Consider the following 17,783-nt stretch of genomic DNA (forward strand, 5'->3'; position numbering starts at 1 on the left):
GAGGGCCCATAAAAACAATGTGAGCACTTTATATCTGCATTTTGGAGTCTCCTCGTCCTCACACCCTGTAACAGGTTTTGCCCAGGGCTTCAGTGACTGCCCTAGCCGCAGACAACCCCAGCTCTACCCGACATCCCCCAACGCAGTGCAATCAGCGGGCCACCCGCAGGAGCTCTTCTGTGGCCAGGCGCACCAGGGCGTGGAAGCTCAGGTTCAGGTATTTTCTCCAGAAGCGCCGGTCCTGCCCGTACACCTGGGCTGGGTAGCAGGGGCTTCCTACCGTGGAGTAAAGACACAGCCATGAGCCCCAGCCCCAGCCTGCATGGGGTGGAGCGTCCCAGGCCTCACCTGCCCCAGCCCCAGCTCCAGCTTGCGTTGGGTGGAGCCTCCCAGGCCTCACCGATGCCGTGGAAGATGCGGGCCACAGCCCTGCCCGAGAACTTCTCCTCTGGCCTCAGAGACAGAAACTGGCGGATGTCACAGCGGACCTGGTCCTCCCAATCCTGGAGCTGTGTGGACAGGCACATCAGGCTTCCTCTGAGCTACTGTGGCACTACATCCACACAGCAAGCCCCATGGAGTCCAAGGAACATGCAACCCCGATGTGCTTCCTGACCTTACTGTACTCACTCTGGCCTGCCCTGGCTCAGGGCCCTGTGTGTCCTCCATGCCTCCCGGCTCCTGTGCTTCCTCTTCCACTTCCTCAAAGTAGCGGCCGAGCAGGGCCTTGAGCCTGGTGCTGCGCTCCTCATCCTGCTGCTCCAGGCAGGGCCCACAGCTGGGGAAGGCAACGCTGTGGGGAGGAGCCCATCAGAGCTGATGACTGCGGGAGGGTGGATGGTCCCAGGCCCTTCCCGCCTCCTCCCAACCTGTGAAAGGCCTGAAAGGTTCTGCGCAGACGGGCCAGGGCCTGGCGCTCCCGGGCCTGCACACGGCCATAGAGGAAGTCACAGATCTGGTCCTTCTCCTCAGCGGTCAGGTCTCCTGGGCTGCGAAGGTGGAAGGCCAGCTCCGTGAACGCCACCAGCACCCCCGTCCTGCGCCGCACACCTGCCGGAAAGCATGTCAGATGCAGGCAGGCAGCATCCAGGGCTGGGTGGGGTGGGGCGGGGCGCACCTGTCCTGGGCTCACGGTCCCACTGCAGCTGGCAGAGAGCCCGCCGCACAGAGGCCAGCTCCCAGCCCATGGAGTCCACCAGCTTGACCATGTCAAACTCCACGGAGCTGCTGCCTTGCCCTGGGTCCTCAGGCAGCCGCTGGGCCAAGCACGCAGCCAAAGGGGGACACCTGTGCCCAGGGAAAAGGAAACATGTGGCCAGCAGCCCTGATTCTCCAACCTTGCCTCCAACTCAGGGCAGGGCGTGCTCACCTGTGGGCCAGGGCCTGGAGCTGGGCAGGGCCCCCAGGGCAGCTCAGACGGCAGTGGATATAGGTGGTCGCCAGCAGCTCCAGCCAGTGGCATGGGTGCAGCTCCAGGTAGCACAACAAAGTCTCGATGGCTGTGGGCAGAGCAGGGCTCAGGGGATGTGGGCACAGCCCATCCACACCCGTGCCTTACCCCAGGTTCCTCACCCTCCTCCGGCATGTCCAGAGCCTGCACGGTAAGCTGTACTGGGAGTGCCCGCTCATGGCCCACGCAGGTCCTTCTGGGTCCTGGGGCTGCCTGGTGGACACCAAGCTGCTCAGCCTTTTGAGGGGGATACTTGGGCACAGGTCTCTCTCCACCCATGGCCCCTTCCTGCTCTGGGGACGGCCTGGTGCAGGTGCAGGCTGGGAACACGCGCTGCACCAGCCTCTTCACGGCCAGGAAGTCTGTGCCATTGGCATGCACATGTCTGCGGAGCTCTCGCAGGTCTTCGCCCTGCGGGACAACTATCATGAGGGTGGGGTGGGGCACTGGGGACTTGAGCACTGGCAGTTGGGGGGGTGCCAACCTGGGGCTGCAGGAAGAGGTGGCAGTGGGCAGGCTGCCCATCACGCCCGGCCCGGCCCACGGCCTGCACGTAGCTCTCGAAGCTTGGGGGCAGCCCCAGATGCAGCACAGCCCGCACATCTGGCCGGTCCAGCCCCATCCCGAAGGCCACCGTGGCCACCACTACCCGCAACTGGCCCTGCATGAAGGCCTGCTGTACCCGCTGCCGTTCCCGGCCGCACATGCCCGCGTGGTAGGCCTCGGCCATGGTTTTGGGGGCACGACCTTTGGGGAAGACAGGCAGATGGTCAGTGGGAGGGGCCATGTGTGCCCAAGGTGGGTCCACGGGGACACCAGCCCTGTCTGTGCCTCACCTCCAGGCCCTGGGCCCTGGGCTGCATGCAGGCAGGTTCGGAGAAGCGCAGCGATCCGCTCTGTGTCTTCGCGCCGGTTGCAGTAAATGATAATGGAATCCAGGTTTCGAAAACGTTCGCCTTGCAGCAGTGTCAACAGTGCCTGGCGAGGAGTGGTCGGCGTGGGCCGTGGGGAGTGAGGAGCAGTCGGCATGGGCAGTGGGGGTTGAGCATGGGCCGTGGGCGGTGAGGAGAGGTCGGTGTGGGCCGTGGGGGGTGAGGAGCCGTTAGCGTGGGCAGTCGGGAGCCAGGGCCCTGCAGGGTCCCCAGGGCTCACACACCCACCTGGTCTGTGTCCCTGTCCATGGACACGGAAAGGTGCAGGTTGGCGGGAACTGGGGCTGGCCCATGGAGACCAGGCTCTTCATCCACAGCCAGGTGCTGTGCCACGTCACCGGCAGTGCGGCGTGTGGCTGTGGCTGTGAGACCCAGGAAGCAGTGCACGCCCATGCGCTCCCGAAGCACCTGCACCAGAGGCGGTGGTGGTGTGAGGCCATCCAGTCCATCCTGGCCCTAGCCGCCCACCCCAGTTCACATATGGCTCACCCTGCAGACGCGCAGGTAGCAGGGCCGGAAGTTGTGGGACCACTGGGAGAGGCAGTGGACCTCATCAATGCAGGCAAAAGCAACTGGAGGCAGCTGCGTGGTTGGAGGGAGGCCTCCTGCCCCCACCAGTGCCTCGGGTGTCAGCATCAGCACGTGTACCTGGGCTGCCCGAACCTGAAGGCAACAAGATCAGAGGCACAGCCCAGGCACTGCCTCCCTCACCCCTAGGCCCATGAGGCACCCACCTTCTGCAGGACAGACTCCCGTTGCTTCCTGGTCATGCCTGAGTGTATGCAGGCTGCCTTGAGACACGGTGGCAGGCCAGACACCTGCAAATGCAGGAGCAATGGCCGTCATAGGCCAGCCCAGCCCTGGCCCTCCCCCAGGTCATCCCAGAGCTGCTGCCATGTCCATCCTAGGCCCTCAGGGGAGTGGAGAACCAGGTCCTGGGTCCTAGGGCCAAGGGTTTAGAGCCACCTGTGGGCCTTGGCCCAGGAGCCCCACAGCAGACAGACTCAGTGGGGAGGGCTCCCTTCCCAGCACAGCTCCTGTAGGGGTGGTGGTGGTGCCTGTGGAGCTGGGCTGCCTTCGACCTGCTGCCAGGACTGGGACTGAGGCCACAGATACCTTGAAGCTCCCAAGGGAGGAGCGGTTAGGGGAGAGGTAGCAGTTGCCCTTAGGAGTCACAAGTGCTGGTTCTTGGGTGTGTACATGTGCCCAGGGCCCTGTGTGCACACCTGGTCGTCCATGAGTGACAGCAGGGGAGAGATGACCATCGTGAGGCAGGGGCTGCGCCGGGCATAGAGCAGCGCCGGGAGCTGGTAGCACAGGGACTTGCCGGCACCTGTAGGCAGCACCAGCAGCGTGGAGATGCCTGTGTGGGGTGCGAGTCAGCAGCGGGGTTCTGCAGCCTGGCCTCAGCCCGGCCTCAGCCCCAGCAGCCACGCTCACCAGACAGGATCCGCATGACTGCACGCTCCTGCCCAGGACGGAAGGCTTGGTGTCCCAGCTGCTCCAGGGCCTGGAACACCTCAGCCGGCGTCTCTGCAGACACAGGTGTTGACCACCATGACTTAAGGCACACCAACCTATCAGTAAAGGCTCTGGGCCAGAAGCTGACTGCTTACCTGCCAGCTGCCCTGAGGGCCCCAGGGAGTAGAGTGGCAGCATGGTGGAGGCCAGGCTGGGCACCCCAGGCACAGATTGTGGTGCAGGAACCAGCGGCTCAGGGCCAGCAGGGTCTGTGTCTTCCTCACTTACTGGAGCAGGCAAGAGAAGGTGGAATGGGAGCTCCAAGCAAAACAACCACTGGGCACAACCTTCTCTTCCTCCAAAGAGGTTGGCAGCAGGCAGTGCCCCTCTTCTGCACTACTTCTTCCAAAGCATAAAAGGCTGACACCCATCCTCGTCCTTGCCACCCTCCTTTGGGGAAGCCAGGGTAGGGCCTGGACCAGGGGCACCTGGAAGGTCTTTTGCTTGGAACAGAAGTATCCCCCAAAAGAGTACCGTGCTCTCTCCACAGTGTTGGCCAAACCCACCCTCCAGGGCAGATGTCTCACCTGGCTGAGGACACTGGGGTGCCCAGTGATCAAACTGTTCATTCAGGAAACAAGACTCCTTGATTGTGACTGTGGCACCACCGCCCCCAAAACACTCCCCTTTCTTCCACCACTTCTGCTTCCATGCCTGAAGGGTGCCCACATAGGAGGGTCACTGGATGGGACATGTGGGGGTGCTGAGGGGAGGGAAAGGGAGGGCCTGTCCCAGTCCGTCGCTGTCTTACCTGCTTGCGGAGGAGCCTGCCACGGAGTGCCCGGCCCCGCACATAGCGTTTCTGCTTCATGTTGAGCCGTACATAATTGCCCCTATCATGGCGGGCCAGCCTAGAGATGTGCAGGTGGGCTGTGCTCTCAGCCTTCCCCACCCTAGCTTGACTGTAGGTGCTGAGTCTGTGGTACCTGGGGATCGACGAGCTGCTGCAGGGCTGAGGTGGCTGTGCCTGTACAGGTTCCCCTGGAGGGTCTTCCTCAAGTGCTACAGCCCCAGCCCCTTCCGATGGGGGTCCAGCCTGGCTGCTCTGCTGCTGGACCTGTGCAGGGCTCCCCCAGAGCTCCTTGTTCCATCTCTGCTTCTTGCCTCGACTGCTGCTGGGCTGGGGGCTCCCTGCACCGATGCTGACTTCTTGGAGGGCTGAAGCCTCTGGGTCCTGGGAGCCAGCACCAGGACCAAGGACAGCTGACTCACCCGGGGTCAGAAGCTGTGATTCCTCTGAGCCTAGGCCAGGCCTGCAGGCTTTGGGGGCCCCCAGGAAGTCTGGGATCTCACTGTGACATCGCTGTAACCAGTCAAGATCTAGGGAGGCCAGCTGCTGGCTCACGGATGCCTGCAGATGCTGCAGCTGGCCTGGCCTTGGCGGGGGCCCAGGGGGCTGTGGAGGCTCATCGCTGACTTTTTCTGCAAAGGTAGGGACAGGCCCTGTGCCTGGGGGATTTGGGGTGGGCGTCCTGGATGAGGATCTTCCTAGAAGCCAGGGTCTGCAGCCTAGGGCTGGTCCGGCCTGGGAAGGGAACAGAATGGCAGCAGAAACTCAGGCCCCTGGACTTCTGTAGACTCTGAAACTTGCCTGAGTCCCCACCCTCAATCGTAGGGCACGCTAATTATCACAAGGCTGGACTAGAAAGGAAGTCAAGGGCGAAGGCCCCGAGAAGCTCCGTGGAGACTCGTGCCCTGGTTGGCATAGGAGCTTGTACCTATCTGTGTGCAAAGAGTGACAAGAAAGTGCCCCGGGCCAGAAGCACCTCTGGACCTAGTGTGGACTCACTGCTTGCTAACTCCTCACCTGCAGGGTGCCTTTCAGATTGGCCTTGAGCCGCTGCCCGTAGTCTGGCACCGACCCCTGGCAGCTCTGCCCTGGCGTAGGTTGTTTACTCTGGGTTGCAGCCCGATTCAGGTGGGGCCCCCAGCAGTGGGACTCTGGTGCCTGCAGGAGACAGTAGGGGCGCAGGCCAGAAAAAGGCTGGTGTGGAAGCAGAAGCGCTCCCAGCCACCCCTCCCACACCTGGAGCGAGGTCCGGCCCGTCTTCACTTTGCTCAGTCCCCCTCCCAAGTTCTGTGCCCTACGGAGGCCTGGCCGCGACTCCGTGGCTCCTGCCACTCCGCCAAACAGGAAAGTGGGAGGAGGCTGGGGTGGCGGGGCCTGGATACCTCTTCGACGGCCGCGGGGAGCAACTCGGAGCTGCGAGGCCCGCCGCCTGCCTGGCCCACGGTCCGCTTGAGAGTACGATACTCCCGGTAGAGCGCTGCGTGGGCGGGCGGGAGGCGGGGTCAGGGTGGAGCCTGGGCCCCCGCCAACCCGGCGTCCTCCCGCCTCCGTCGACCCGGGCCCCCGCCGCCCCGCCGCGCGCTCACCGCGGGTCTTCTCCGGCGCCGCCTCCACGTCGTCCTATAAAGGGAACGCGTGAGCCGCGGGCCGCGCCCTCAGCCCCTCGGCCCCTGGGCATCCCGTACCTGGCTCGGCCGCCGCCCGCGCTGCCGCCGGAACGCGCGTTCCCACGCCTGCAGCCGCTCGCGCACATCCCGCAGCCGCTCCATGGCGGGCCGGCCAGGTCTCCGCTGCGTCCAGCGGCCGTCCAGCGAATCTCCCGCGCCGCCGACGCTGGGGCCAACAGCCAATGCAGGCGCGCGGCGGGCCGGGGGCGGGGCCACCGCGACTAGGCAGCCAGTCCGCCGGGCCCTGGACAACCAACCAATGGGAGGCGTCGACGTCATCGCGGGGCGCCGCGGCGCCGGGCGAGGCGCGGCAGACGGTCTAGGCGGGGCCGGAGGCGGTGGCTGCAGCTGCGGGACCGGTGAGCGCGGGTTGCTAGGCGGGGGTCGGAGTGGGGCGACGCACGTCCCTGGCCCTGCCTGGCCGCAAGGGGCAGGGCGGCGGTCGCTCAGGGAGCGCGGCTGAGGGAGGCAGTAGCTGCATTTGGGAGCCCGGGGCCGAAGCCAGGAGCCCGGGCGGTGCCATAGCGGGCCGGGAAGGATTGGGAGTCCCCCGGCCGGTCGGAGCGGCGTCAGGCCCTGGTGGGAGACGCACCTGGCCTGGAGGAGCAGGCCCCGCCTGGGAGGCGAAGGAGCGGAGGGACCAGCGTCTCCCGCCACTCGAGGCCCAGAGGAGCTGGGCGGGGGCATCTTTTCGAAACGCAGGCAGCCGAGGACCGACGCGTTCCCCGTGGCCGGCGGGAGGGGCGGGGGTGTCGCACGGAGGTGCCTGCCTCCCTTGGTGGCTAGGCCGTCTGCTTTCGTGTCCTCCCGTGACAGGTGCTCAGTTGGTCTGTCCTGTCAGAGCGAGGTATGACCGTTGAGATCTGAGAATGAGACCGAGGGTTGGTGTCTGGGACTTTTCAGGAAGCGGTTAAGGACTTATTTGTATGTGGAAAAGTCGGCAAAAACAAGGGCCCTGGGCCAGAGTGGCCTCCCCAGACCCCTTCCCTGACTTGTCACTCAGGCTGTGACCTTGGGCCAGGCCTAGGCCTTCATTTTCTAATCTGTCACAGAGAGATGGCTGCGATTTAGTTTTGAGGATGCTGCAGTCAGCAGCAGGGCTGGCACCCTGTGTCACAGGTACCTTGTGGCCTCGGGTGTGTTCGCGCGCATCTCTGCAGCTTGGGTGCTGCTTAGGCAGCTTTCTTTGCCTTGTCTGAGCAATCTGTAGCCTTGCGCCTTCGGAATCCCACATAAGACTTATTCTTTCCACAGTGGTTCTCCAGGAAGGAGGGAGAGGTTTTAGGCCACTGGTAAGAGCCACCAAAGGTGAGGGTTGCTTTCTTTCAGGGGTCTCCGTGTTTGGTGACACTCTGGAGAATAGTTTTTTTTTTTTGCGTGGGGGCTTATATTGAAGGCTTGGATTTCATAGGCCATATCATCTGGACTCAGTGTTCCCTGGGTCTCGGTCTTTTCAACCTGCCCTGCTGCTTATGAAGCTGCATCTGTGCTTCCAGCTCTTTGTTGTTTTGTGGAGTCCCAGGGTAGCCCTGGAGAGCCTCTGAGGAGAGGGGAGGGAAACGTGATTTGGTGGCTTGACCCCTTGGAGTGCCCCATCAACGTTAATGCTGATGAAGGTTGGTGGGGAGAGGCCTGGACTTTACTCAGGTTTTGAAGAAGGTTTTGTGAAGCAGCTTCGTACTTTGGGAGGCCTGAAGTACCCATGGGGGGCCCTGCAAGGCAACAGGCATCTGTCAAAAGCACACCCGAGCAAGTGAGTTGTCGACGACATCACACTGCCTGACGCTTGGTTTCCCTAAAGAGTCCTGTGCCTCTGGAGGGCTGGGGCTGAGTTGTGACCTTGTCTGCCAGTTCACTGCACCTAGCCCAGCGCTAGGCATCTAATAGGTGCTTGTGTGTGCCGTGGCCTCTGCTAACTTCTGACTTTGTTTCAGGCACTATGCTAGGCCTTCCTACCACCTGTGTGTGGCTTGGTAGTGGCCTAGGGTCTCTCCTCCCTGCTGAAGTCCCTCTCCTGCAGGTGGCCGTCTGCCCGGCCCAGCGCCATGCACACGCTTGTGTTCTTGAGCACGCGGCAGGTGCTGCAGTGCCAGCCAGCTGCCTGCCAGGCCCTGCCCCTGCTGCCACGCGAACTCTTCCCCCTGCTGTTCAAGGTGGCCTTCATGGACAAGAAGACAGTGGTATTGCGCGAGTTGGTACACACATGGCCCTTCCCGCTGCTCAGTTTCCAGCAGCTGCTACAGGAGTGTGCCCACTGCAGCCGTGCCCTCCTGCAGGAGCGGCCTAGCACTGAGAGCATGCAGGCCGTTATCCTGGGGCTGACTGCCCGGCTCCACACCCCAGAGCCTGGGGCCAGCACACAGCCCCTCTGCAGGTATGGACTTATCTGAAGGGTTGTCAGGCCAGGGGTGTGTAAGTGGGTCCCCTGAGAAGGTTCTAGGCTTGGGTCGTAAAGTTAGCAAGAGCTCATACAGGAGCAGGCGCGTTGCTCCTGTCCCAAGCTGGCTGGGAGGGGGTATGGGCCCTGCCCCTGGACCCCTTCCTCAGACCATTCCTACTCCCAGGAAGCATGCGCTGCGGGTGCTGGACATGACAGGCCTCTTGGATGATGGTGTGGAACAGGATCCTGGCACCATGAGCATGTGGGACTGTACTGCTGCCGTAGCTCGCACATGCATCGCCCAGCAGCAGGGGGGTGCCACAGAGCCTGGACCAGCCCCTGTCCCTGTGGAGGTGCGTGTGGACCTGCGGGTGAACCGGGCCTCCTATGCGTTCCTGCGGGAGGCACTCCGAAGCAGCGTGGGCAGCCCACTGCGGCTCTGCTGCCGGGACCTGCGAGCTGAGGACCTGCCCATGCGCAACACCGTGGCCCTGCTGCAGCTTCTGGATGCAGGCTGCTTGCGCCGGGTGGACCTGCGCTTCAACAACCTGGGCCTGCGTGGTCTGTCTGTAATCATCCCACACGTGGCTCGCTTCCAGCACCTGGCCAGCCTGCGGCTCCACTATGTGCATGGGGATTCGAGGCAGCCTTCCGTGGATGGCGAGGACAACTTCCGCTACTTCCTTGCCCAGATGGGCCGCTTCACCTGTCTGCGCGAGCTCAGCATGGGCTCCTCTCTCCTTTCAGGGAGGCTGGACCAGCTGCTCAGGTGAGCCGGCCCCACCACTGCCCTGCCCCTCCCTTCTGTAGGGACCCTCCCTGGCTCTGCCTGTCTGTGACCCCTGTGTCCCCTGTAGCACCCTGCAGAGCCCCCTGGAGAGCCTGGAGTTGGCCTTCTGTGCTCTCTTGCCTGAGGACCTGCGCTTCCTGGCACGGAGCCCCCATGCTGCCCACCTCAAGAAGTTGGACCTGAGTGGTAACGACCTGTCTGGCAGCCAGCTGGCACCCTTCCAGGGTCTGCTGCAGGCATCAGCAGCCACACTGCTGCATCTGGAGCTGACTGAGTGCCAGCTTGCAGACACCCAGCTGTTGGCCACACTACCCATCCTGACTCGGTGTGCCAGTCTCCGGTACCTTGGCCTTTATGGCAACCCACTGTCCATGGCGGGCCTCAAGGAGCTGTTGCGGGACTCAGCGGTGCAGGCTGAGCTGCGCACTGTGGTGCACCCCTTCCCTGTGGACTGCTATGAGGGCTTGCCCTGGCCACCGCCTGCCTCTGTCCTGCTGGAGGCCTCCATCAATGAGGAGAAGTTTGCCCGCGTAGAAGCAGAGTTGCATCAGCTGCTTCTAGCCTCAGGCCGTGCCCATGTGCTCTGGACCACGGACATCTACGGGCGACTGGCTGCAGACTACTTCAGCCTATGATGAAGTAGCTCTGGGTGGGACACAGGCCGCCCTGCAGTCTCTCTAGGTAGGCAGGGCCTTTGCTGGACCCTGGTGGAGACCTGTCACAAAAGCACTGGTTTCTGGTTTCCGGCGGGGTCTGCCTTGCTTCTGGGCACACCTCCAGCCTCCCCTGCTTTCTGCAGTGCCCCACGCGGTTTTCCCTGCACTTGCTCCATGATTGGCTGACCGTCTGTGGGCCCCAGGGCTGGATGTCAAGCCTCCATTGCCCTGCTCAGTTTGGCTGCATTTGGCTGCCCTCTGGGGTCCTGGTCCTTTGTGCAAATGCTTTGGGATCCCACTTGGGAGTTGAGAGAGATGATGGCCTCTCTGAGCCTTTCCCATCCCGTTACTGAGAGCTCAGTGCTCTGGGGTTGAAGTTGGACAGAGGCTGCTTCAGGGAGGCTGGGGTCCCCAGGCACTCGTGCCTCTTATGTGTTCCCTGCCCTGCTACCCAGCCACCCCACTGGGCTGGGCTCGGGCTGGAGGGGGTCATCAAGGTACAAATGTGCCTGGAAATTGAATTTATGGCTGGTTTTTTTTCTGTCCACATTGGTCGGCCTTATCCTTATCTCTGCTGTCACCACCCCCAACATGGCCACTGGGCAACAACTGCCATCCAGCCTGCCCGCAGGGCGGCCCCGTCTGCACTGCCGGCCAGTCCTTGCTCTTTCCACCTTTCGGAGGCCCAAGATCCTACTGTGGCCGGCCAGGGCCAGCGAGGGACCCCCCTGCAGAGCTGGAGGTTGGGGTGATGTCTTTTCGGAAGAACTTCAAGGGAGGTGTTGGGGCCTCCCTGGCCACCTTCCATTGCTACCCCAGGATTCCCGAGGGCAACGCTCCCGGCGCGTTCCACACACGACTCACCGCACACTGCGCGGCTTCCACCTTTACTGACGGAGCATGTGCGAGGCCGCGCCGGCCAATCCCCGGCGCCCACGTCATCTGCCCGCGCCCGCGGCCCTAGCAGTGGATCTCGTAGGCGACCGGCGGGGGCACGCGGAGTCCCGGCCCCGCCCCCTCTGTTGGCCCGCAGTCCGCGGGCGCCTCCGCCGGACCCTCGGCGAAGAGCGGCTTGGAGCGGTTGATGACAAACATCTCGTGTCCGCACTCATCGCGGAGCTCCTCTAGCTGTGCGAACGTGCAGGGGCCGTCCGAGTAGTCGTTGACGAACAGCGCGCCCTCCCCCGGCGGCCCCCGCGCCTTTTTTCGCCTGCGGCGCCGGCGACAGATCATGGCGACCAGGAGCAGCGCCGTGAGCGCCAGCAGCGCGATGGCCGCCGCAATGGCCGTCTGCGTGGCCAGGCCCAGGGCGCGGAAGGCCATGCTTCCCGCCTCGGGCCGGGGCTCGCGACCAGCGGGGCGGGCGGCCGGAGGCGGCGGTTGCGCGGGCTGCTGCGGCTGCTGCCGGGACGCGTTGACCAGGAGCCGGAAGGGCACGCGGGCAGCGCCACCAGCGTTGGAGGCCTCGCACTCGTACTTGCCGGCATGGGCCAGCGTGATGTTGGTGAGGAAGAGCATGCCGCTGCCCGTGTCGGATGCCGAGTGTCCGCCCAGGCCCGGCGCCCCGCCTTCTAGCTGGGCCTGGGCTCGCGGCCGGCCCTCGCGAGGCTGGAGCACCTTTCTCCAGGTCACCAATGGCTGCGGGTAGCCGGAGGCTTGGCAGGCAACCCGAAGGTCCTCACCCAGGTTGGCTGTGAGCTCCAGCGGCTGCACGTGGACAGAGGGCGGAATGCAGATGAGGCTGCTGTGGGATATATCCAGGAGACTCTGGAGCGCAAGGCGGGGGGGCTCTGCACACATGATCTTCCTGTCCCTGGAGGTGAGCAGCCGCTGGCCGCCCTCCTTGATCCAGGCACCCAGCCAGTGCAGGGCGCAGTCACAGCGCCATGGGTTCTCTGTGGGAGAGCAGCATCAGGCAGGTGGTTTGAGGATGGTGCTACAACACAGCCTGTGCAGTTGGGGTTCTGCGGGCCAGGGCAGGGGCCTCTTTCCCACCTACCACAGCCTTTTCACACGGAGTCCAAGGCCCCTGCCACCCCTTCCTTCACCCCAAGCTCCTTGGGGCGGCGGCAGCCCTTCACCCCCGCCCCGCCCCCCTCCGCTATAGCTCTGTGATGCCTGCCTGTTAGAGATCACTTCTGCGTCAGTCTCTGAGAAAGCACCTGCTCCTCAAATCTTCCTGCAACAAGTGCCACTGTTTTTAGGAACCTGGGCGTCCACATAGGCATCTCACTAGCACTGAAACCTTACAAGTCCTCTCAGCCTTGTCTTTGGATGCTCTCTCGGGAATGTCCCCAGTCCTGATCAGCTGTTTCTCTCCTTTGCAATTTTTGCCTCCCCTCTGAGGGCCTAAAAGTGTGCAGAATCCTCAACTCTTAAGTCACCCTGTGTGGTTCCTGTCTTTTCTTCCTCAGGCAGGGTGCCTGAGCTGTATCCCCCAGCACGCCCATTCCCGCAGCCCTCCACTGTGGCTGCAGGCGGTGGTGCGGCCCTCCAGACTGCTGCCCAGTTGCTGTCAAAGCCCCTCCACACATGAGCCTGTTCCCTACTGTCACTACCTGGCCAAGACAGAGACACTTTCCGAGGAAGAAGTACCTGTGAGGCGCAGGACTTGCAGACTGGCCAGGGGCTGCAGCGCCTCTCGGCTGATGGTACCCAGCTGGTTCCTGCTGAGGTCCAGCAGTGCTAGGGAGGACAGCCCCGCTAGAGCCTGGTCCTCCAGCAGCTCAATGCTGTTTTCTTGCAGGTGAAGCTCCTGCAGTCGCTGAAGTAGGGACAGCAGATCGTGAGGAAAAAGGGCGCCGAGGTTGGGGGCATGCCCCCCTTCTTACCAAGCTACACTACGTTGCCTTTTCTAACGACTCCAGCCCTACAGGGCGAGCGACCATAATGGAGTATCCCGCCCCTTCAGACCCCAGGCGCTCACCGGCAGGTGCAAGAAGGTGAAATCCAGCAGCCGCGCCAGCTGGTTGCCCGCCAGGTAGAGCACGCGCAGCTGGGCCAGGCCTGCGAAGGCGCTGCTGCGCAAGGCGCGCAGCCGGTTGCTGGTGAGCGCCAGCTCCAGCAGGCGCGGCTGCGCTCGGAAGGCGCCGGCCTCCAGGGCGCGCAGGCTGTTGTTGTGCAGGTAGAGCCGCCGCAGAGCGGCCAGCGGCGCCAGGGCTCCTGGCTCCAGGCGCGCGATGTTGTTGTCCTGCAGGAACAGTGTCTGCAGGCCGGGGAAAGGGGAGGCGCTTACCCCGCTGCGGGGGTCTTCTCCCTGGGGGCACCCTGTCCTCCCGCAGCTCCACACGGTGCCCACCTGCGTCCCTGGCGGGATTCCCAGCGGGACGACACGCAACCGCAGGGCGCCGCACTCCACTGTGGCGCTGTAGCAGCGGCAGGCTGCTGGGCAGCCGGCGGTGCGGGGCGGCAGTAGTAGTAGTAGTAGCAGCAGCAGCAGCAGCAGCAGCGCGGGGGCCCCCGGGGCCATCTCCCAAGGCCCAGCTCCTCACCGGCCCTCACGCGGTTCAGCCGCGGACGCGTGCCCTCCTGAAACATAGGTTGGCAGGCCAGTCTCGGCAGTCGAGAGCCAGCCCATAGATGGAATGGAGGCCTGCACCTGCGTCTAACTTTTGACGCTACAAATCGGTTCAAGAAACTAATAAAACGTTCGGTTTTCTCCTTTGACAAAACCATTTTCTTAAAGCTCTGGGGCATCAGGTTCGAATTTAGAATTCCTGGTGTCCTCTTCACAGGATGTGACCATGTAGGGAGAGCCACCCAACCCTGTCACCTTCTCTTCCTCCTCCACCCGTGCCCGGCAGGTCAGGAGCTTCCTGCTCAGGACATGGATGTGTGTCACTTGCTGCCCCCGACTCTACCCCCAGGCAAGTGGTTGCTGTTTGGTTCTAGGGTGCAAGAAGCTGGAAGTACAGGGTATGGGCTTGGGAACTTTGCTTAGGTGACAAAGCCTGGGGCCCCATTACCCAAGCATGGCTAGGAAGGGGAGAACAGGCCCTGGGCAGACACGCCTCTTTGTTATCCTGTGGGGGCCCAGGCAGAGCTGGCTTCAGAGGAGCTACGAGCCCCAGGGAATTCAAGGCACAGCTTTGTCCAGCACCTGCTCCTGGCCTAGGGGTGGGACCAGCTTAACTAGAATTGGGTCTTTTTCTCAGACAACCTGTCAGAGAATTGGGGGATGAGAAAAACAATCGAAAAGTCGGCTCAGGAGCCATGGGTCTGTGCTTCCCATGCTGGCCCCCAGAAAGGGATCCTGTCTTTGGGGACAGATGGGGCCCTGGGAAAGCTGGGGTAGGGGGGGCCTTGGGCCACCAATTGGGTTTCTGGTGTGGCCTCCCAAGTGGGCTCTGGGAGCAGTGTGACCTCTGAGGTCAGCAAGGAGCAGGGAGTTTGCTGGGGGACCATATACATGTACTTACCCTAAAGAAATGGGAAGGCTGGGGTCTGGTTTCAGGAACAAGGAGCCCAATTTTAAAAGCAGGGATCTGGACTAAGCCAGCCAGCCTACCCGAAGCCAGGGAAGACAGGGCTGCAGGTGTCCTGTCTCCCAGCCTCATCTGGCAGGCCTCCCCAAACATTTGTCTGTCCACCAGCTCTTCCTCTTTGCCGAGCTGTCATGTGGAAAGGGATGGGACCAAGTGGCCTTGGTGTTTAAATCGTGCCCTAAATTGTAACTCATATGATTATTTAAAGTCACTAGAGATAAATAAGCACAGCAATAAAGTTTTAATGGAATAGCTCTGGCCCAGGCAGAGGCAGTTCCCAGATGTCTCAAGATGCGTGTGAACCCCAAGAAGTTGGGGGCGTTATCTGGGCCCCTGGGATCCATCCCCTGGGTAAAAAGGGTTGGTACGTGGCTCCAGGCCTGGCCCAGTCAGCCTCCAGCAGAAAGGCTTCTCAAGTGGAGAAGGTTCTTGGCCTCAGGTCTCAGGGCGCTGCTGCTCACGCTGACCCCCCCCCAGATGCAGATTGGTGTAGAAAGGCCTGCCAGAGCAGGATGAGGGCCCCAGGCTGGAAGAAGCCCAGAAATCCTTTTACCAGAGGACACCCCCTAATCCGCTGGGCAGGGGCCGGGTGTCACACGAAGGGTTCCGCGACGACTGTAACCGCCTCCTGGGCGCCCCTCTGTGTGGGAGGCGGGGAGGGAAGAGGATGGAACGCCCTGTGCTGCCTAGGGCACAGTGCGAGGCCCAAGCTGTTCTCTGGGCGGCCCTTGCGCACCTCTGCAGCACCGCGACCCGGTGCCTGTATCCCCCACGGTCTCCTCTGCTACCCACGAGCGCAGGTCGGTTTTCGGCCAGGCTCAGGGAGGGCGTGGCCTCCGCGTTCCCCATCCCCCTCCAAGACTCACGCCCTTCTCGGAGCGCACCAGGGTCAGAGCCGGGGTGGTCCCCGACCCCCCAGTCCCCCCACGCCTGGTGACCTTGGGCCGGGCGTCCCCTCACCTGACGCTCCCGCGGCGAGCGGCTCCCCCGCCGTGCAGGTGGCGGCCCCGGTCCGAGCAGCGGCCGGACTGGGAGGGGGCGGGGGACGCTCGCGCACGCGCACCAGAGTCCCGCGCCCGCCGCCTGGGCCTGACGTCTCCAGCGCGGGCCAATCCGGAGGGCGCTGGAGTCGGGTGCGCGGGGGGCGCGCGCCGTGGGGAGCGGAGGGTCCGGGAGGGCCGGGCCGCGGCAGCACCAAGGACAGCGCCGGATGGGTTGGGGGGGCGGGGTGCGCAGGCGCACTAGGCTGTGGCGAGTGCGGGTGGTCCGGGCTTTCCGGGGCGTGGGGTCCCGCGGGAGCGGGGTGAGGGGCGCCCGCGGCCTCCCTCCTTTTCCCTGGCCCCGCTCAGGGCGGCCGAGCCGCGAGCAGCAGCGGGGCCAGGTCCATGGTGAGGGCGAGGCGGCGGCCCTGCCAGCGCACATGCGAGGGCAGCGCGGGCGCGCCGGGCCCGTACTCGAAGCAGGCGCTGAGCTCGAAGGCCAGGGCGGAGCGCACCAGGCCCACGCCGCCCGCACGCTCCGGCGCCGGGTGGTACAGGCGCCCGTTGGCGGCCAGGGGCAGCAGACGCGCCGGCTCGAAGGGCACGGCCAGGTCCTCACCACCGCCGCAGTAGGAGAGGCGCGGAGGCCTGTGGTCCGCGGTCAGCAGGTGCGTGAAGACCACCGGCCGGTCCTCGCAGCGCAGGAAGTTGCGCTCTCTGCCGCAGGGCGAGAGGAAGGGGAAGGCGGCCTCGTAGCGCCCGCTGCGGTTGGGTCTCAGGCGGGAGAAGAAAGTGACCAGGAACTGCGGGTCTGGGGGATGAAGGGCGCGGATGCTCAGTGCGCTGGGCTCCCAAGGCTGCCGGGCCCAGGACCACACCGAAGGCAGGCGCCGGCGGCAAGAGGTTCGCCTGGTCTCACTCAGCGGGGCTCCTGAGCGCAGGACGCCCACTCCTTGGTGCGCTGGGCCCACCGGCAGAGTCGGGGAGCCCATCCGGGGCTGCCCGAAGGGAGAAAGAAGGGGCTGGGGAGGAAGGCACAACATTACCTTTGAAGCAGGTGATGAAATTCTTCATTTTGGAATCATCCAGGAAAAGCTGCAAACAGAGGGCCGGGCCATGATGAGTCCCAGTGTGTAGGGGGAGGCTGCGAAGCTCGGGAGGTCCTGAACCGGCCCAAGCCCACTTTTCCTGCTTGTCTGTGCACGCCGAATGCAGGGAGGCTCGTGGAAGGTAAACCTGGGGGCCCTGCCGACTTCTTTGCATCTATGTGCACTTCTGCTCCCTGGTCAGTCAAGTCTTTCCCGCACCTTTTCCCTCTTTTCAAGTTTGTAATCAGTTGTGTCATCTCCTCCGCGGAGACTACCTGGCTTGCTTCCTCCCGGACAAGCCGCTGCCTTTGACAGGGCTTCCAAAAAAATGCGGGGCGGCCCGGGTGTCTCCCTGGTAGCGGCGAGAAGTCAGCGCCAGGGCTGGGGGCTTGCAGGACAGAGTCCGGAGCTGCACGACGCAGCAGGGACGCGGCCCGTGGAGGAGCCTCAGCCGGACCGACCCAGCTCCCCGTCTTTCCCAGCGCGCGCTCCTCCAGCTCTGCGGAGACCAGGTCGCCCACCGCCCCGGCCCCGCCCACCCACGTGGGACTTCCCTTCGGCCCCGCCCCTCGGGCAACTGCCGCGCCCACAGAAACCCTCGCCTCCGGCCCCGCCCACAGGCACCTCCCCCGGCCCCGCCCCTCGAGCAACGGCCTTGCCCCCTCCCACCTGGCCCTGGTGGTCCACGTAGTAGAAATACTCGCGGGTCTGGGGTTCAGGCTTCTGCCCCTGCGTGTAGGAAACGCCCCCATCCCCGCTGCAGGGCCGGGCTCCCCGCGACAGCGCCAAGGCCAGGCTCCGGAGCGCCCCGCACTGCGACCACATTCTCCTCCCGCGCCGGAAGCAGCCAGCAGGTCACGCCGAAGGCGGTGCCGCGCGAACGCGCGCCCGCCCGCAGCAGTCCCGCGCCTCGCGTTCCGGCGGCGCCCGCCTTCGCGACCCCGGCCTGGCGTTCTTCCCTTTCCCTCTGGCCTCGGGGGCTCGCCCGCCCTGGCCTTCCGAGTGGCGTACCCGGCACCGCCCCTTCCGGTCGGCCCCGCGTCTC

At 64.1% G+C, this 17,783-nt stretch overlaps 5 protein-coding genes across 26 annotated transcripts in view; 2 read left to right on the forward strand and 3 right to left on the reverse strand.

Moving 5' to 3' along the window:
* PPP1R16A (protein phosphatase 1 regulatory subunit 16A) overlaps positions 1-5,584 on the forward strand; it is a 45,990-nt gene extending 40,406 nt beyond the window's left edge. The window contains exon 15 of the transcript XR_004435367.1: positions 5,569-5,584. The gene's annotated coding sequence lies outside the window, so the exon portion shown is untranslated. The remainder of the gene's footprint in view (positions 1-5,568) is intronic.
* Positions 6-6,564, reverse strand: RECQL4 (RecQ like helicase 4). 7 transcript variants are annotated; one of them, XM_033203091.1, is made up of 21 exons: positions 6,379-6,559; positions 6,280-6,313; positions 6,076-6,170; positions 5,711-5,851; positions 4,655-5,428; positions 4,431-4,557; positions 3,999-4,130; positions 3,823-3,915; positions 3,609-3,745; positions 3,117-3,200; positions 2,872-3,045; positions 2,611-2,790; positions 2,287-2,428; positions 1,935-2,197; positions 1,573-1,861; positions 1,370-1,499; positions 1,118-1,287; positions 870-1,050; positions 631-793; positions 401-509; positions 6-276 (listed from the first exon to the last, which is right to left on the reverse strand). In XM_033203091.1, exons 1-21 carry the CDS (start codon positions 6,460-6,462, stop codon positions 152-154), a joined length of 3,627 nt encoding a protein of 1,208 aa, XP_033058982.1. In that variant the 5' UTR covers positions 6,463-6,559; the 3' UTR covers positions 6-151. The 7 variants fall into 7 exon arrangements, 5 of the variants coding, with proteins under 5 accessions (XP_033058982.1, XP_033058979.1, XP_033058981.1 ...); XM_033203088.1 differs by having other exon boundaries at positions 5,711-6,313; positions 6,379-6,560; XM_033203090.1 differs by having other exon boundaries at positions 14-276; positions 870-1,861; positions 6,379-6,560.
* LRRC14 (leucine rich repeat containing 14) lies at positions 6,523-13,844 on the forward strand. 13 transcript variants are annotated; one of them, XM_033203115.1, is made up of 5 exons: positions 6,524-6,719; positions 7,857-7,976; positions 8,295-8,734; positions 8,925-9,509; positions 9,598-13,844. In XM_033203115.1, the coding sequence occupies exons 3-5, from the start codon at positions 8,406-8,408 to the stop codon at positions 10,163-10,165; spliced, it is 1,482 nt and encodes a 493-aa protein (XP_033059006.1). In that variant the 5' UTR covers positions 6,524-6,719; positions 7,857-7,976; positions 8,295-8,405; the 3' UTR covers positions 10,166-13,844. The 13 variants fall into 13 exon arrangements, with proteins under 13 accessions (XP_033059014.1, XP_033059006.1, XP_033059011.1 ...); XM_033203120.1 differs by lacking the exon at positions 7,857-7,976 and adding an exon at positions 7,615-7,668 and having other exon boundaries at positions 8,381-8,734; positions 9,598-10,707; XM_033203118.1 differs by having other exon boundaries at positions 8,381-8,734; positions 9,598-10,707.
* LRRC24 (leucine rich repeat containing 24) lies at positions 11,047-15,747 on the reverse strand. 2 transcript variants are annotated; one of them, XM_033203107.1, is made up of 5 exons: positions 15,631-15,747; positions 13,485-13,714; positions 13,113-13,391; positions 12,782-12,950; positions 11,047-12,081 (listed from the first exon to the last, which is right to left on the reverse strand). In XM_033203107.1, the coding sequence occupies exons 2-5, from the start codon at positions 13,653-13,655 to the stop codon at positions 11,147-11,149; spliced, it is 1,554 nt and encodes a 517-aa protein (XP_033058998.1). In that variant the 5' UTR covers positions 13,656-13,714; positions 15,631-15,747; the 3' UTR covers positions 11,047-11,146. The 2 variants fall into 2 exon arrangements, with proteins under 2 accessions (XP_033058998.1, XP_033058997.1); XM_033203106.1 differs by lacking the exon at positions 15,631-15,747 and having other exon boundaries at positions 13,113-13,795.
* Positions 14,889-17,761, reverse strand: CUNH8orf82 (chromosome unknown C8orf82 homolog). Of its 3 annotated transcripts, XR_004435369.1 has the most exons (4): positions 17,408-17,748; positions 16,697-16,745; positions 15,631-16,461; positions 14,889-15,310 (listed from the first exon to the last, which is right to left on the reverse strand). XR_004435369.1 is itself a non-coding variant. In XM_033203127.1 (3 exons), the coding sequence occupies exons 1-3, from the start codon at positions 17,561-17,563 to the stop codon at positions 16,016-16,018; spliced, it is 651 nt and encodes a 216-aa protein (XP_033059018.1). In that variant the 5' UTR covers positions 17,564-17,748; the 3' UTR covers positions 14,889-16,015. The 3 variants fall into 3 exon arrangements, 2 of the variants coding, with proteins under 2 accessions (XP_033059018.1, XP_033059019.1); XM_033203127.1 differs by having other exon boundaries at positions 14,889-16,461; XM_033203128.1 differs by having other exon boundaries at positions 14,893-16,745; positions 17,408-17,761.
* Between the last annotated feature and the right edge of the window lie 22 nt (positions 17,762-17,783).

The sequence above is a fragment of the Trachypithecus francoisi genome, unplaced genomic scaffold (genome assembly GCF_009764315.1).
Source record: "Trachypithecus francoisi isolate TF-2019V2 unplaced genomic scaffold, Tfra_2.0 Lachesis_group7, whole genome shotgun sequence".
NCBI lineage: Eukaryota > Metazoa > Chordata > Mammalia > Primates > Cercopithecidae > Trachypithecus > Trachypithecus francoisi.